This window comes from Vipera berus (genome assembly GCF_964194415.1).
Source record: "Vipera berus genome assembly, chromosome: 8".
In the NCBI taxonomy this organism is placed as follows: Eukaryota; Metazoa; Chordata; class Lepidosauria; order Squamata; family Viperidae; genus Vipera; species Vipera berus.
The window spans coordinates 16572006-16590759 of NC_138211.1; the positions used below are offsets into that span (position 1 = coordinate 16572006).

Sequence of the window (18754 nt, forward strand, 5' to 3'; positions counted from 1 at the left end):
TTGTTAAATATCCACCCCACCCATTCCTAGCCAAGGAAAACCATCCATCCCAAAAGCTTCAGGGTGATTCCATGTTGCTCACTTTCTAATCCAGGAATAAAATAGCTACAGAGACCTGCTCTGTAGCTATCAAACCAGCCATTTGTCTAGCAGTATAAACAAATGTGCTGCTAGTTCAGAGCACCATACTGGGCAGAGTCCCATACTGGGCAGAGTCCCATACTGGGCAGAGTCCTATACTGGGTGGAGTCCTGTTCTCCTGCCTTTTTGTTCCTAATGATAATTTGAGAATCAATTAGGAGAAGCACTGCACAAATAATGGGCAAGACTGGATAAAATAGGAATAGGGACAAAAGCTAAAATTTCATGGGGGCATCCAAATTCCCCTCCCCCCCTCTCTCTTATCTATTTCTTCCTTGTTTTCTAATATCTCATTCTTCCTCTTCATATAGAAGACAAAGGATAGTCCATTATTGCCAGAGTTATGAACAGTTGTTGCAGTAGTGATAGCTTTTGTAAACTTATTTCATGAAATATGAATTTGAGGTGAAAGGTGAGGTATAAATGTAATAGACAAATGAACATATCATGGCTAAAATTCTATACATATACATGAGCATCTAATGAATTTATTTTCTGATCTACTTTTCCTAATACGCTTAGTTCAAAGAATTGCATTGGAAAAAAGGGAAACTCCCCCTCCCCCTCCATACCCACAGCAACCAATCACAGTGCAGATTCCTTCATGCAGGAGGCAGCACTCTTCAATCGATCAGTTATAATTGTATGTTCTTTCCCCCTGCACAACCCCACAGCTCCAGCTATTAATTTTCATTCACAGAAGTGAAGAAAGATACACTTGTGAACAGGAGATCAGTCTCTGTTGTGGAGTTTGGATTGGGGTGATTCAACTCTCAGCTTATCCTCAACTGTGGATCACTGTTAGCTGGTTGCTGTCTTAGTCCAACCTATCTCAAATGGTAGTTATTGTAGAGATCTAAAGTGAGCAGGACCAGCCTCCTCCTGTGCTCTGATTTGAGCTACAAGAGAAAAGGAATAATAAATGAATCATCTCAGATCAATGGGATTGGCCCACCCCATCCATGGATGCAGACAGGGCATGCTGCGCACCCCCGTCAATCCAGGAAAATTTTCTCTCATGCTGTCTAGAGAAGAGCCTTTTCTGGCCCGCCGTTCCTCCCCTTTGGGATGTTGTCCAACCAGAGGTCAGGTCTCTCCCCTCTTGTTTGGCCTTCCATAAGGGCTGAGAACCTGGATCTGCCAACTGGGCTCGGACCCCCAATGGGGTTCACCATTCTGGAGGTGGCTGTTGGATTGAGAAAGACCCCCATCTTTCCTTGTGTACTTAGCATTGCCCTCCTCTCCATCTGTGGCTCTATTTGAGGAGCTTTTTCCCTGCAGAGTAGGAGTTTATAAGCTTCCTAGAATTGTTGCTGGACAAAATGGGCAGCTCGTAAAAACTAAAATAATAAAGTGAATTAAAATAATAACATAAAATAATAAAATAAAATAAAATAATAAAATAATAAAATGAAATGAAATACAATAAAAGAATCTTTACTACCACTCAGCATTTAGAATTGTCATAGAATCACAGGTCTGCAAGGGATCTTGGAGGTCTTCTAATCCAACCCTCTGTCCAAGGCGGGAGACCTTATATCATTCTGGACAAAGAAATGCCTTGAAAAGCTCCAGTGATAGAACAGCCACAGCTTCTGGGGTCAAGCCATCACACCGATTACTGTGGAGATTCTCAATCATCCAGGTCACGGCTGCCCCAAAGGTGCTGTTCAAAAGGCAACTGGACTTTCTTGGTTGTTGTTGTTTTTTCTGAATATTTAAGATAGAGATATTAAATCTAAAGGTTTTTTTAGGTATTAGGGACATACCAATTGAAAAACAATTGGGGACGTTATCACTTTATATGGTGACTGCTGCGAGGATTGTACTTGCTAAGCCCTGTGCTGACTATGGAAGAATGGATCTTGACATTGTCTGAACTAGCAGAGGTGGCAAAACCAACTGCTTTGATCAGACAATGGACTAGAAGGTTTATAAGAGACTGGAAGCCATTGGTGGACTTTCTACCTGTTGAATACAACTATAGATGGATTCTCTCAACTGGATTATTTATTTGTTTAATATAGTAGTTTTGTCAAATAAGGTTGGGAAAGCTTATTTGTAGACCCGTTGCGTAAGAGAAGGAGAACCTACTGGGTTTTTCAATGTTTCAGCATCCAGCCGGGGTGGGTTCTTTTTGTTCCATGTCACATATGAATGAAGGAGAACATACGTGTCCTGGGTAATGTTGCAGGATCCAATCTGGGTCAGTCAGCAGGACCGGTTTTTGTTTCCCGACCTTTCGGAGTTGTGCTGAACACAGAGACGGGCTCTGAGGATGGGCTCCAGCATGAGACTGGAAGCTTGGAAGACGATACTTCTGGTCCTGATGACCGACCCAGATTGAATCCTCCAATGTTAGATATACTCAGCAGTTAGGTCCCTCCAGCTTTTTTTTTTTGTACATTCTCCTTGGCAGTGATCTCCTTTTAATCTCCTTTAATCTCATTTTGTCTGTTCCTTTCAATCAGATGCTGGCAAAAGACGTAAGGCAAAACAACTGTTAAAGTATTATTATGCTAAACTTTTGGCAATCAGTTATTATTAGTGTTATTAAGGGTTTTTTTTTAGGAAGTAGGCTTTGCTACTGTAAAGCAATTGTATTACAGTGCTGATACTACTGCTGTTTTTAAGCAACTGTTGCTCATGAATACTTTGGGGTCCTTTTGTCTTGCAGACATTTCATTATCAAACTAGGAAATATTGTCAATGATGGAAGTGAATGGGATTTGCTTTCTATTTTTAGACAAGATGCTTTCCCAATTGGTGTGGATGGGAGTCTTCTTTGTAGCCCCTTGATAAGTTCCTTGATTGGGGTATTGTTTACTACTTGATGGTTGGTGTTGGTGTTTGCTGATCTGGTAGTTGATTGCTGGTGAGGAAATATTTCCCACAAATAAATTACTGTTTCTGATTCAAAGGATACTAGATCTTGGAAATGCCACTCCTTCCTATTTTCGTGGATCTTATCCTGTCTTTCATCAGAACAAAGAGTGTAAAAGAAGGTCTGGCAACAGAAATACAAAGTTTCCTGTCTTTACATTGGCAAAACGCACATAAATGGTGAGCTTCATTTAGCTGTATTGCCCCCATAATCTTCCAGCCAAATGTGAGATAAAGAACTATCAAACAATCTTACCGATGCATTAAAAAATTTAATGTTTCCCCTGCCAGTTGTGTCTGACTCTAGGGGGCGATGTTCATCTCTGATTCACAGCTGAAGATCTTCTGGGGTAATGTGGTCAATTTCTGCCTTTTTGAATCCAGAGAATCTTTACTACCACTCAGCATTTAGAATTGTCATGAATCACAGGTCTGCACGGGATCTTGGAGGTCTTCTAGTCCAACCCTCTGGCCAAGGTGGGAGAACTTATACCATTCTGGACAAACAAATGCCTTGAAAAGCTCCAGTGATAGAGCAGCCACAGCTTCTGGGGTCAAGCCATCCCACCAATTAATGGTCCTCACTCCTTGTGGAGATTCTCAATCATCCAGGTCATGGCTGGCACAAAGGTGCTGTTCAAAAGGCAACTGGACTTTCTTGGTTGTTGTTGTTTTTTTCTGAATATTTAAGAGAGAGATATTAAATCTGAAGGGGTTTTTTAGGTATTAGGGACATACCAATTGAAAAACAATTTGGGATGTTATCACTTTATATGATGACTGCTGCGAGGATGATACTTGCTAAGCCCTGTGCTGACTGTGGAAGAATGGATCTTGAACTTGTCTGAACTAGCAGAGATGGCAAAACCAACTGCTTTGATCAGACAATGAACTAGAAGGTTTATAAGACACTGGAAGCCGTCGGTGGACTTTCTACCTGTTGAATACAACTATAGATGGATTCTCTCAACTGGATTATTTTTTTTAATATAGTAGTTTTGTCAAATAAGGTTGGGAAAGGTTATAACTATTTGTAGACCCGTTGCGTAAGAGAAGGAGAACCTACAGTTTTTTTCAATGTTTCAGCATCCAGCCGGGGTGGGCTCTTTTTGTTCCATGTCAGACATGAATGAAGGAGAACATACATGTCCCAGGATAATGTTGCAGGATCCAATCTGGGTCAGTCAATAGGACCTGTTTTGTTTCCTGACCTTTCGGACTCATGCTGGACACAGAGACGGGCTCTGAGGACGGGCTCCAGCATGAGACTGGAAGCTTGGAAGATGATACTTCCAGTCCTGATGACCGACCCAGATTGGATCCTGCAATGTTAGATATATTCAACCGTTAGGTCCCCCCACCTTTTTTGTATCCATAAAAACAATTAATTTGTCTGCTTTTTTTTTTTTACAAGTTTACAAAAAGAAAACCATGATTTTCCCTGCTGTGTGCTTTCGTCTTGCTTCCTCGTGATCCATGATGCCAGCTGACATGGTCAGGACAATGTACCCAAACTGATGTGAAGGCATCAAGTTGTTCTGCCACTTTCCAAGTCTTTCAGCTGACATCGAATCTGGGACTGATCACACTGCACTTGTTAAGCCTGCCTGTGAGATTCACTGTTAGGCATATGGTGTTAGCCTACAATGTTGGGTTGAAAATATATTAACCATGATGTTATGTCTTTAAGATGTTAATTGGCCAATGGGTGTGTAAGTGTTCTCATGGCCATAAGAGGAAGCTAGTAACGTAGCTACTCTCTCTCTCTGAATTCACTGCTCTCTACTATTACTGTTTTTGCGCTGTTACTGTTATAAACCTGAATTGTGTATTGACCTCTGGACCAGTAGGAAGACTTTGTATTTTGGATTGCTACTTGGACTGTTTATTTTTGACTGTGCATTTTTGTATTTACACCACCTTAAAGTAAACTACTTTTTGCTTTTACAACTCAGTGTAGTCTTGTGTGACTCTTACTGCTCTCAATACCCTTCCTTGTCTGTGCAACTCTTTGGTAGCACAAGGAGATCTCTGCACAACAAATTCCTTAATATTCACAACAATTTTTCCAGCTCTGTGGTCATCAATGATCTCAAATTCACCTATGTAGCTGTGTTTCATCATCACAGTTAAGAACTGGACAATTGCTTTGGAGCACAGCCTGATGAGAACTTGATCCTTGTCACATTTCTCTTCATTGTTGATGCTTTTAAGAGCATCTGCCAGAACATTCATGCGCACCATGATGCCAGAGGGCAGCAAGATGGCAGAAAAAGCCCATAAAAAACATTTTATTTTTTTATTTTTCTTCATTCTTAGTGTTGGATGTTCATTTTTCTGTTTCTCTGATTTTATTTTATTCTTGTTGACAAACGAAAATGAATATTTTTTTAAGGAAAATGTTTTCCTTCTTATCCAGGAAGCTTCTTCAGTTCTTCACTTGGCTGAGAAGTGAAAGATTTTCAAGGATAAAAGAAGGTCCTTCTGCCTTTTAAAAAACACATTTGGAACTGTCTTGCAATATGTGGATTTATTTATTGTTAGGGGCTCCTTCTGAAACAAAATACTATCTTTTGAATTTTCTAGATGACTGTGAATAAGTTCCTTTAATGCCAGTAGATAATTCTCCTGATGGTTTACCTCAGGATTGCATGCAAGTTCTTGAGGCGGTTTATTCCAGCAAACCAGATTTGAAAAATGACCCTTTACAAAATGCAGAATAGTTTATTGATTGAAGCAGCTACATCTTGGAAAGCCAGTGTGAAATTGTGGGAGAGGAAGCGTTGACTTCAAATACACCAGCTCAAAAGGCAGAACTTGTTGCATTAAATGTGCTTTGCAATTGGCAAACGGTAAAATGGTCATTTTATTTATTTATTTATTTTGACAGCAAATAAGCCTTTGGTGTTGTACACACCCACGGAGCTTTGTGGCAGGAAAAAGGTTTGAGTACAGCAAAAGGTAAACAGATTAAATATGGAGAAGAAATATTGCAGAATTTAGATGCCATCTGGAAGCTAAAATTGATTTACTAGTAGGATGCAGGCAGATGGATCTCTTTGGACTAGAGGGAAGCTGAACCTTCTGGGAGAAGCCAGAGGTTGATTAATAGGCTGTATTCACATCAACACACTGCCCGTTGCTGCACACCTGAAAGTCAAAGTAAGAGATTATCAATGGTGTAAGACAGCACTTTCCAAACTAACCCAAACTTCTTTCAGGTTCATTATTGTATAAAAATCAAGGGGAAGTGATTCTTGTTCGTTTAATGTAGGCTTTGGGATTGCTTCAGCCTTTCTAAGTGGCTTCATTGTTAGGTCACAATCAGCTCTGCCCTGATTTTCTCATTTCTCTCTTCCACCTTCCCTATGGAGACACCTAGAAGTTTAGAGAAAGGACTGACTCTTGACAATCTGTCCAGAAGATGCTGCGAGAGAGAAGCACAAGGCTCTGAGAAGGCCAGGAGTTTTGTTCTTGCAAGAAAGAAACAGCCCTGGACATTCACCTCATTTGTTGTGGTTGTTGTTTGAAGAAAAAACAAAGTAACAACAACCAAAATAAGGATAGTTGGATACTTGTTCTTCTATGTAGATTCACTGTAGTTTGGAAACTCTAGACCAGCTTTCAGCATTGATCGATTGCAAAAAAACATTAGTGATCACCTCTTGGAATCAGACTTTAGAACACACAGATTAGAGGTAATCTTTTACTAACCATTCCATCTCCACATTTTGTTCCAGGATCAACCATTCCCTTATTTTCATCTCTGGGAGTATAGTAGATTTGGCAAGGATTCTTGTGTTCAGGTAAATTATCGAAGCAGTATAACCTGCCACATTTTACATCTCTGAAAAGGAAACAGTCAATTCTTACTAATTAATAAGAATGAGGTTTGTTCCTTTGCTTATTTGCAAATATTCATTCATTCATTTCCCATGTCCCCATCTCACTAGTACAATGACTTTGGGTGACTTACGATATAACAAAAAGATAGAATGTGCAACAAACAATTAAAATTGGAATAAAAGGTAAAAATTAAGAAACATGATGGGCAGCCTGGGGATGAGAATATTCAGTATTCCATCAGCCATCCCTAATGTAACATGCCCATGTTGACCCCTCCAACGAAGCAGCAGAGCCTTGTTTGAAGGTTGTTCCTGGGGGCCAGAACTCTGGGGACAGACCTCACCTCTGACAGAAGAATATTACGGGGGGGTGGGGTGGGGGGACAGCTGAATAGGCTTTTCTCCTGCACCTCACCAGCCAAAAGCCTTTGACTGACAGGATATAAATTCAACATTTTCCACTAAAAGGATTGGATCAGGTTAATCCCAACAGTTCCACCAGTTTCCTGGACCCATGTCATAAACGGCTTTAAAGGTAATGGCCAACTCCTTGAATTGACCCGGAACCAAACTGGCCACCTGTATGGAGTTCCTCAGGGGTCGGTCCTCTCACCTCTCCTCTTTAACATCTATATGAAGCTGCTAGGTGAGATCATCCGTGGTTTTGGAGTGGAATATCATCAGTATGCTGATGACACCCAGCTTTTCATCTCGACCCCAAACCACACCAGTGATGCCCTCGACGTGATGTCCCGTTGCCTGGAAGCAGTCCGGGAATGGATGGGGAGGAACAGGCTTCAACTCAACCCGGACAAGACTGAATGGCTGTACATACCGGCATGTCAGGAAATTCAGATTATTCCATCTCTTAATATTGGGGGCGAGTTATTACCCCCCGTAGATAAGGCTCGCAATCTGGGTGTCCTCTTAGATTCACAGCTCTCCTTAGAAGATCATATAGGAGCTGTGACTAGAGGGGCCTTCGCCCAGGTTCGTCTGGTGCGTCAGTTGCGACCCTATCTGGACCTGGATGCCTTACGTACAGTCACCCATGCACTTGTGACCTCTCGTCTAGACTACTGCAACACTCTTTACATGGGGCTGCCCTTGAGAACCACTCGGAAGCTTCAGCTGGTACAGAGTGCAGCTGCACGAGTACTTTTGGGGGTCTCCCGATACTCCCATATTACACCTCTGCTCCGTGAGCTGCACTGGCTTCCAGTTACCTTCCGAGTGAAATTCAAGGTGCTGGTGATGACATACAAAGCCCTACATGGCATGGGTCCGGATTACCTACGGGAGCACCTACTGCCGGTGTCAACGTCCCTCCGTCCTATACGTTCCCACAGAGAGGGCCTCCTCAGGGTACCACCGGTCAGAGAATGTCGGCTGGTGACCCCCAGGGGGAGAGCATTCTCGGTGGGTGCACCAATCCTTTGGAACCGCTTACCAGCTGAACTCCGGATGGCCCCCGACCTTTGCTCCTTCCGGCGTGATCTAAAAACTTATCTATTCGAACAAGCCGGCCTGGCCTGATGGATTTGGGTTTTAAAATTATTTATCTAATATATTCTTATTTTATTGCCCTGTACACCGCCCTGAGTCCTCTAGGAGAAGGGCGGTATATAAATCAAATAAATAAATAAATAAATAAATAAATAAATAAATAAATAAATAAATAAATAAACAGTGGTGTCACATGTAAGAGGCCTCCAGAACTATCAGCACCACTGTGTTCCATACCAGTTGCACTTTCCAAATACTCTTCAAGGGTAGCCCTATGCAGTAATCCAACTGGGAGGTGACCAGACCACGTCACTGTGGTAACAGACAGTTGATCTTATATTATCCTTTATGTGTTTTTTTAATTAGAGATGGAGAAACAGAGGTTTGTTCAGCCTCAATATGAACTGGGTTGCCTTTAACATGTACCTGAAAAATCTTACAAGGTGTTTCAAGGTTTGAACCAAAATAAAGAAACACAGTTCTTGTATCTCCAACTAGTTCACTGTGATTTCCCTGTTTTGGGGGGTGAAGATAGTTTGAGTCAGGATTCTTATCTTAAGAGCAAGGAATGCATCTATTATCCAACTGGAAAATGCCTACAGCAGAATTAGGAGATTTAGTTTTTTCCAGATTCTAGCCTAAAATTCCCCAAATCTCCGATCAGTGGATGACAGGAAGTTGAAATCTAAAGGTTGGGCAGCTACACTAAATGTTGAAGAGGGAAAGTGCCCCCCCATGGATATTATTCTATTTCTTTTTAAAAAAAAAGTTGGAAGAAAAAATATTTATGATTTAACTAAGGATACATAAAATAAGAACTTCCCTTCCTTTAGCAGAAAACGATGGCACAGGGGTCTGTGTGTTTGCCTAAGAGCAGAGTCCGGATTTACACATACCACTAAAAGATAATGTGGCTTATCGTTTAGTTTGGGTTCAACGTGTGGAGCCAAATTAGCCCTTGTGGCTTCTAAATCATGATTTATGACTAAATGCAATTCATAAACTCAGCCAACCAAGGTTTATTCAGTAATATGCAAGTTGAATAAGCTGGGTGATGTCAGCCCAATAAGAAAGGCTGATAATAGTATAGTCCTTGACTTACAACCACAACTGTGTCCAGAATTTCCCTTGCCAGTTTTACAATCTTTTTCCCATGGCGATGAGGTGAACCGTTAAGTGAATCACACGGTTGTTAAGCAAATCCAACCTCTCCCATTGACTTTGCTTGTTGGAAGCTGGCTGGGAAGATGGAAAATGGTGTTCATGTGACCTCAGGATACTGAGGCCCTCATAAATACAGGAACCTGAATTTTGATCACATGACTACAGGATGCCATGACAGTTGGAAGTGGAAGAATCACCTATAAGTCATTTCTTTGAGGTTAGTAAATGAAAGGTTATAAATCAAGGACTATCTGTCCTTTCCCACACAACCTTTTAAAAGGCACTTCTATCCTCCTGGCACTCTTTTTACACCCCATTTTTGCTCCATCTTGTAACCCAAGATGGAAAACAAAGAAAATTAGCCATTCAGAAATTGGCTCATATTTCAATTATATTAGTCAGGCGAGAGAGTCATATTCCCACAGATGTGGACCATAAAATATTTCTTATTATCCTTATATTATATCATCATCGTAGCAGGAAATAATTTAGATTGCTTACTGTGGTGCACATGGAATCTTTCTACCATTTTCCTTTCTGCAGTAGCCATATTCATTGCCCAGACGATTAAACTGAAAACATGCATCTTGAGCCACAGTTGCACCTGCAAGAGAGAGTGAGGAACCAAGACAAATACATGAATGCGTAAGATGCCAGCAAGATAAAGAATGGATTAAGAGATTTCAGAGGAGTTCCATATAATTTAGTTAATATTGACTTGCTTACTTATTTATCTAATCCTCATTATGAAGCTTTCACTATCACAGTGCTACACTAAACTTGCTTATTCCATTTGATGGACACAAAGCTGAAGCCACTATAATGCAACGTGCAGGAGACCATGCGGTAAATCAATGGCTGTAGGGGAATCTGAATCCAGATTTCTTCCTCTGTGTCTGGCATTTTTAAACTTCAGCTTTATCATGGATACATTCCTGTGCTGGAATGCAGTGAAGAAATGGATTCCCAGAAGGGAGGGGATGAAATCTTGAGGAGTAAGAGGCAACTCTGCCTGGAGATCATGTGTGAGAGAAAGAGGGTGAAGACATCTCCTCCCTAATAGTTTACAGAGTGTATTGTAGATGCAGATAGTAGTCTGGCAAGATTTTGACTATAGGAATGAAACAAGAAAGAATTCAGCTTGGAATAACCATCATGTGTCATTCTTGATTTAAGACCTGTCAGTTCCTGGGCACAAGCCTCTTTGAATACAGTTTGATTACTTGCAAAGGATTGAGCTATTACTATTCTTTGGAGTGTTACCTCATTTCAGGCTATTTACCTGATCAAAATAATGATTCTCTTTGTTTGAACATCAACATCACATGCCACCTGACCCTTCATAAACAATTTACATAAGAGGGTGGAAGGGGAACTCATCAAATTTGAAGAGAACAGCATACTGGTAGGAATAGCCATCACTCCACATGATAGGCTTACAATCCAGAAGGATCTTTTAAGCATTGAGTCCAATCTAACAAAATTAAATTCAGTAGTGAAAAAGTAAAAAAAAAAGAAATCTACATTTAGGAAAGAACAAGCAAATGCACAGGTATAGAAGAGGTGATACCTGGCTCAATAGTTGTAACTTTGAGAGGGATCTTGGAGTCCTAGTGGACAATCACTTAGATATGAGCCAGCAGTGTGTTACAGCCGCCAAAGAAGCCAACACAATGCTAGGCTACACTTTTCCAATAGTGGCAAGTTGTTTTACACTACAATTAGGCTACACTAACAGAGGGATACAATCAAGATCACACGAACTGTTAGTACCACTTTATAATGCTTTGGAATATTGTCTACAGTTTGTTTGCCACAATATGAAAACTAATGCAGAGAAAAGCAGCAAATATAATTAGAGGACTGGAGGCTAAAACATATGAAGAACAGTTGCACAAATTGGGTACCTCTAGTTTAATGAAAAGAAAGACTTGGAGTGACATAACAGTGTTCCAATATCTAAGGTGCTGCCACAAAAAAAGAGGATGCCAACTGATTCTCCAAAGGACCTGAAGGGAGAGCATTACCAATGGATGGAAACTAATCAAGGAGAGAACCAACCTAGAAACAGGGAGAAATTTCCTGAGAGAACAGTTAATCAATGGAATGGCTTGCCTTCAGAGGTTGGGGTGCTCCAACATTGGAGGTTTTTAAGAAGAGATTGGAAATGGTATAGGGTCTACTGCTTGAACAGGAGGTTGGACTAGAAGACATCAAAGACTCCTTACAACTCTGTTGTTCTGTTATTCTGTTAATTCTGAATCTTTTAATTAGAGATCAATTATTTAGTGCATCACCTATATATGGCAAAGAGAAATCTCCCCGTTAGCTGAAAACTATCTACCCTATGTGAAAAAGAGGAACTTATTTCACTTTTCTTTTTCAATATAAAGCCATGCTGAAAATTTTGTAATAGTCTGGCATTAAAATGATGAGTGATCAGTGATAAGAATCACATCCCCCAACATCTGTTTCTTCAATTATTATGCCAAATGTAAGGAAAATTTCAGTTGCAGGGTTGAATACTCTTAGCGCACAGTCCCATGTTCAATTTACATTATCTCTCATTGAGATTGGCTCAGATCTTCCTCCAATTTGGGAAAGTATGAACAACCCACAAAAACGTCCTTCCCCCAAAGTACAACTCTGGGCTCTAAAGCATACAAAGAATGGAGGCTTTAATCTTAAAAAAATATTCCTTCTGGAAAAGACCTTCAGAAGTTGTGGGTGCTCCAACACTGGAGATTTTTTAAAGAAGAGATTGGAAATGATATAAGGCTTCCTGCTTAAGCAGGGAAATGGACTAGAAGACCTCCAAGGCTTCTTCCAACTCTGTTACAGAACAGAAATGTAATGATGATTTACTATGGATAAAAAAGGAGAAAATATCTTTCATTAATGGCAATGACTATCTTAATCTTTTATAACATCACTATTCTGAAATGCTAAAGTTGACTTACTTGCCCCAAAGAGAGAAATACATTGCTTTCCCAAGATGGGGCATGTCCCATTGTAGCAGTAACCATTGTTGTTTTGGCATGGTTGTCCATTCCTTTGGAACTGATCTGTGGGACACTCAGCAGATTGGCCAGTGCAGACATCAGACACGTCACATTCACCGTTTGCTGGCCGGCATACTGTTCCTGCTCTCCCAAACTGTGGGCGAGAATCAAAAATACTCCAGCTATCACTCTTCAGCAGCAGAGATCAAAGAGTCAAACCATGATTCACAACACATTTCAAAACCTCCCCTTTATCTGTCTTGAGGATCACCAAGCAAGGCATCCCTGCCCTATAAGAATTGTGTGGTGCCTAGAAGTCCCAGTCCATCTTGTTTGCTATCGGGAAATGATTGCAATGAAAGGCTCAATTCCTAAAACACAAGTTCTACATGTTGGCTGACCATAAAGTGAAAATCATTTGGGCTGCTGTGAAAAAGCAGCAAAAAGTGAATTGCTTAACTTCTCATATTTTTATTTCTTTACATAGGAAGAAGCATTCATAGAATTTTCTGTCACGTGCTGAAAAACACGTGGCTCCCTTCTCTTGCTCTGAATCTAGACTTGTGATGGAAATATGGTAATAACAAAATGTTTTGGGCCACTGTGCTCAAAAGGTTTATTACAGAGTCAACTGGGATCCCTCAAAGAAAGAAGGAATGAGAACCTGCACCTCTCTTTTCATGGTCCTGCATTATCTCCAAAATGTGCCACCAAAACACCTGAATTTACAGCCTTAGAGAGCAGGAAGAGAACTTAAGAGGGGGAGGAGGCCATTTTACTTCTAGAAGTCTCCTGCACCTATTTCCATCCTAAAAGGCTCAGAGAGAAAAATGTCACAGCATTACCAGGGACCTCTTAGAACCTTCCAGTAAGTAGGAAGCTGAGTTAGGGCACCAATCTCAAACATTGCCCACCCTTATTTAAACTTAGTTTCCATGCAATCTCAGTCAAAGAAAAAATATATTATTTTCACAGACATGATTTAACATGTTGAAAGAGTGCATTTGAGATTGAGACAAGGCTGAAATTTTGTTAAATTATCCTCCCCATGGGTATGTTCATAAGGGTCAAATAAACTGGAAGAAGGGATAGAAATAAGGATAAAATGTTTTGATCATAGTAAAAATCCAAAGAGATATTAAATTTCTATATGGCCAGTAAGGAACAAGGTAAAATCTCTCCTGGTGTTAAAAATAATCAAGTCTTACTTTGCATTGGTCGCAACACTCTCCATCTGCACATTGTGACCCTGGTGTAAGTTTACATGTTGCAGCATTGCAGCACGGATTTTGACAATCCTGAAAACCAAAACATATCAAACGATGTCATAGAATTTTCTGACTGGTCTTTTTTAATTGATCTATTTTGAAGAGGAAAACTGCCAAGGAAAAAGACATTTCTGCAATGTGTTCCCTCTTATGGGTTCATGCTAGCAAATGAACAAACTGTTTGTTATTGCAAACGTATAATGGCATATATCTAGGAAAGGGCCTTATCTGATATTTCCTAAGTGAAAAGAATAAAACAAATAAAAATATCCTCATCTCCTAATTGTGAAGCCCACATAACCTACAGCCCCATTCCTTTCTTATTCATGAGGGATTTTCTACTCATCGTGCCAGCCTTTGAGGTATTCCAGAGAAGAAGCACCCACCATGAGCATTAACACTACCTTGATTGTAAGGTTACAGTAGCAGAATCTTTCAATAATGAAAGTCCATTTCTACCACCTCATCTTTACGGACCAAGAGAATGGGTGGGAGGTGTCCCTCTTGAGATTTTTGCCATGCCCCATTGCTTCTGCAGGCTAATCTCCTTCTTATATGACCATTGAGTAGACGTTTCCTCCTTCTTTTGTCTCTTAAGGACATTCTCACAGACCATTACAGATGTATTTAACAACATAAAAACACTATATTACTGTTCTTATTAAAATATTATTAGGATCAGAGCGTAGATTAAAGATGATCAGATATGGGAGGGAGAAGCTCAAGAAAATAATGGGACAAGATAATGTGGCCATGTCAACAAAATAGGGGTTTTCAGGAGGGAAGGATTTTCGTGAAGTGGTAAATCACCCATTTAAAAAAAAATGCTGTCTTCCCCATTCCTCTACAACTGTTTAACCAAATCCAAGAAACCACTTCATACATGCCTGTACATAAAGGGCACAAACCTGTGCCATTCACAAACCAACCTCTTGGATGGCTCAAACCACTTAGAAAGCCAGATGATTTTTCGAGGAATCCCATTTTTGAGAAAATTCTTCAAATGATTCTTGTTGATTAAAAAAAAGAAAGAACTTACTCTAGGAGAGCCACAGTCACAATCTTCTCCTAGCTCCACCAAGTAATTTCCGCAAACTGCAGGTGAAACAATATCTGTTTTCAAGGGTTTGTTGAGAATGCATTGAGGCATTTTATTAATAAGATACTTCCGATGTTCCTCCTGACTACAATTGCTGAACCGAATGGAAGCTTCACAGCTATAGAGATGAACCAAAATAAGACCATGACATCATCCATATTTGGACTAGGAACAAAATTCATTGCAAAAACATGTAAGATGGAAAAGGGATGGCTAATGAAGAAGTGCAGTGTTTTTTTTTCCTCTAAAGCTAACAAAATAGCTAAGAGAAACGATTTGTACCCCTTGATCTTAGCCCCAGGTTATCCTCCTTCAGTTTTAATTCCACTAACTTTCCTTTCTTTTTTTAACAAAATCCATTTGCAATGAAAACTCCATGTGATATTAGTTGATCGAGCTGCGTCTTGTGTTTGAGTGGGGTGCCTTTTATTTTAATTTTTAGTCAGCCTCTCTGTGGAAGGACAATAATATAATTGAAGGGAAAACAGTGTGTTATTTTGATCCAGTTTTTCTTTTCTTCTTTTGGAGGGATAGGACCTTTTATAACCATGAAGAGAGAGCTAAGTATGCTAATTCTTTAGTTGCCTTAAAGTATTTGTTGTTGATTTCTTTTGTTGAAAAGGTGATAATATCAGCAAGTGACCTCTGAAGCTGAATACTTAAATAGATGCAAACACAGCATCCTAAGCCCAGCAAAGCACCTTCCTAATGTTAATTCAAATCATTAGGAATATAATTATTGTCCCTCAAGTTAGGAGGTGGAAACAAGAACGCAAAGAGAATTGGATGGTGGCCATTAAACAGACAAGATGGTCTTCTTTCAAGGTCAAAGTTGCACCAGATCCCTTTGGTGGGGTTAATTGAGCAAAATTGTTTTCTAAGCAAACTCTTCTGTACAAAACATTACAAAGCGTCTAGAAGTATTAAAGAGTAATCATGATGCCTGGAAATCCTTTAGGAAAAACAGGAAAGGCTACATGACAGTCTCCATATTTTCTGGCCTCTTTGCCATTGCATGAAATAGGAGGCAAGGAAGTCCTCGGACTTTAGCAGAAGAAACCAGAAATTGATCCAAAGGTGGGATGCTCACTGAGCCTACACAAAACTCTTACACAAAAGTTATGGAGAGTTTTGCAAAAGACAATTGCTGAGAACATTTTGCTTTCTTTTTCCTTTTATTTTTTCCTTCTTGATAAAGTAAGGCCTAAACTTGCACCCAGAAGAAAACATTGGTAGTCCTTGACTTGCTGTCACAACTGGGACCAGAATTTCCACTTCCAAGGAAGCCAGTTGTTAAGTGAGTCGTGCTCAGTTTTACAACCAGTTTTGCCACTTTGTTAAAGGAATCACACAGTCATTAAGGGACCCAGTTTGCTCCATTGGCTTTGCATATGAGAAGACAGCTGGGAAAGTCACAACTATTTATGCAAGTGTCATAAATACACGAGGGTGTCGCCAAATGCCCAAATTTTGATTCTGTGACTGAAGGGAGGCTGGGATGGCTGTAATTGTGAGGAACGGTCGTAAGTCACTGTTCTTAGGGCCATTGTAACTGTGAATGGTTGCTAAAGAAGTAGTTGTAAGTCAATGACTTCCTGTAAATTGCTACCTGTTGATTTCAGAAGACTGCAATATATGACAGAGATGCAACATATTCTACCTTGATGAAAGGGTGAGGCAGGAAAACCCCAAGGATGCTAATTTATCTTTTTCTTCCTGCTGTTGCCTGGTTCAGAATATTTTTTTTCCCATTCTGCTTCCCACTTTAAGAAAGTCTTTAACGTCTAACTTAGTTTCCTCTTTATCCTTCACAGTTGTTAATATTTGGTTTCTTTGGCTGTGCTTCCTACACTGTTTCTTTAAACTCTGGGGTTTTGGAGGAAGCTACTGAATGATGACATTCAATTGTTGAGAACATTTCTACCTTTTTAAATAGGACACATTTTAACTACACATGGAAAGTGACACACAAATGACCTAAACCCTCTTTTTTTGTAACTCCCTGACCCTTTCATTTTTGTAAATTCTCAGCATATTTAATTTAACAATTAATTGCAACCAATTAATTTTAAAATAACTTGATTGGAAAGGCATTAAAAGTTTTCCTCAATCCTTACCTTAGTGTCCCAGACATAATGCATGATTTAGCCCCGCAAGTACACTGAATTCCGTCATGATCCATGCCCAGATTATGACCCATCTCATGGGCCATTGCCAATGCAACCAAAAAATTTACTTTGTTATGATCCTGAAGATAAGAGAATATTTTGTTTAATGTTAGTTCACCAAGAAACTGAAAGTGAATCCAATTATTATTATTAGCACCAAGTGGCTAAAACTGGTGACTAAGTGACCAATTTTAAGTTGAGGATACCATCTCAGGATTCCTCTAGCTCTTCCGAAAGTATGTGTGCCCACCAAGACTCCAGAACATACACAAATACATCTAGAAGGAAACTTTAAAGCCTAAAAGCTACAGCACAGGAGAAGATGAAAAGTTATGCATCCATTTGCTGTCTGCATTTATTTACTTTCTAAAACTTACAGGCAACTTTACTCCAAAAACTACTCGGTGTCTTTTGCTACAAGCTAGTATTTTCGGAATATTGAAGGTACCCATTCTAAACAGACTTAAGGATGAGTTGGTTTTTCTGAATAAAATGGCCTTCTTGAGGAAACAGGATTATCTTGTACTACCAGGATCCTAACTCTGCTTATTAAGAAAGAAAACTTTATGAGTTTTGTTGTAGAAGTTTTGTTTATTGCCATGTCTCTCCATTCTTCCTACATGAACAAAAAGCTAACTTTACTGTTTCTCAATAGATGCTTAGTATCACGTTAACTAATGGTTTTCTTGCAGGATCTTAAAATACTGGAGTTTTTTTTTCTTAAGTAGATTTAGTATTCTCTCATTTTCGCAATGTACTTTAATTCAGTCACATGCAATCTAGACACTACATTTCTTGGAATGAAAGTAGGGTGATTCATGTTTGTCATTAGGATTGCTAAGAATATTGTTCAGAAGCATTATTTGGAAGTATTGTGACATGATTTGACCTGCTCATTTGCCAATTAGAGCACAGTTTGACTCCTCCTGATCCAGAAACATTATAATATATTGTCGTCTTTGACATATGGCTTACTGCATACAAAAAGCCTGTTCTACAACATGTCTAGAGTGCATCGTGCCAAAATGCCATCAGTTGAGGCAGGATCTGGGGATGTAAAATCCATAAATAAGTCTGGAAATGAAATGGATCGAAAATAAGAAGAGACTTTATTTATAAAGAAGTTATGCCTGTACATAAGTTTTCACTTCAGTACAAATAGATAACAGGTATCTTTTTTTTTAAATATTAACCTGAACAATTCCTGCAGAATATTGTGGGTCGCACATACTGCCCAAGTAACCAAGTCCTGCAGTTGGTCCATTGAAGTTAATGCCCCTATAAGAAAGAAGGAGGGGGATAAAATGTATAGAAGATAGAAGCACATTATGTAGGGGCATACATAACTATGGCTTTTTGCAAACCCCTCATCCCATCTTCATTTAAGACCAGTTTTCAGAATGTTAAAATTCATTTTAGGCTCTACTCTCAGAAGCCATTTAACTAAATAGATCTGTTAAAAATATTCAGAGTGCATTTTCACTATATGGTGAGTTTGGCTGGTGTTAGCATGAATTAGGTTGGGGAAAGGGGTTAGCATGTTGTTTGAATCCAGCCCATTTGGGTCAATTTAATTCCATTAACTATGAAAATCCAAATACATATTTAATAAATGTCTATCAATTTAGCAGTAAGGTTATTGAAGACTAGATGCTATTGGAAAAGGTGACTGGATGAC

At 39.6% G+C, this 18754-nt stretch overlaps 1 protein-coding gene across 7 annotated transcripts in view; it reads right to left on the minus strand.

The window, feature by feature from the left end:
- Positions 1-18754, minus strand: part of LOC308671401 (zinc metalloproteinase-disintegrin-like protein H3) — a 287574-nt gene that overhangs the window by 205584 nt on the left and 63236 nt on the right. For 3 of the 7 annotated variants that reach the window (XM_081333560.1, XM_081333564.1, XM_081333558.1), the window contains 8 exons: positions 18270-18354; positions 17026-17156; positions 14849-15026; positions 13750-13839; positions 12500-12695; positions 10041-10143; positions 6739-6871; positions 5873-6174 (listed from right to left, as the gene is read on the minus strand). In XM_081333560.1, the coding sequence (XP_081189686.1) occupies positions 6130-6174; positions 6739-6871; positions 10041-10143; positions 12500-12695; positions 13750-13839; positions 14849-15026; positions 17026-17156; positions 18270-18354 (961 nt within the window). In that variant the 3' untranslated portion in view covers positions 5873-6129. Of the gene's footprint in view, positions 1-5872; positions 6175-6738; positions 6872-10040; positions 10144-12499; positions 12696-13749; positions 13840-14848; positions 15027-17025; positions 17157-18269; positions 18355-18754 lie in introns of those variants that run through there. The other 4 variants (XR_014027193.1, XM_081333561.1, XM_081333559.1 and 1 more) reach the window with 3 other exon arrangements.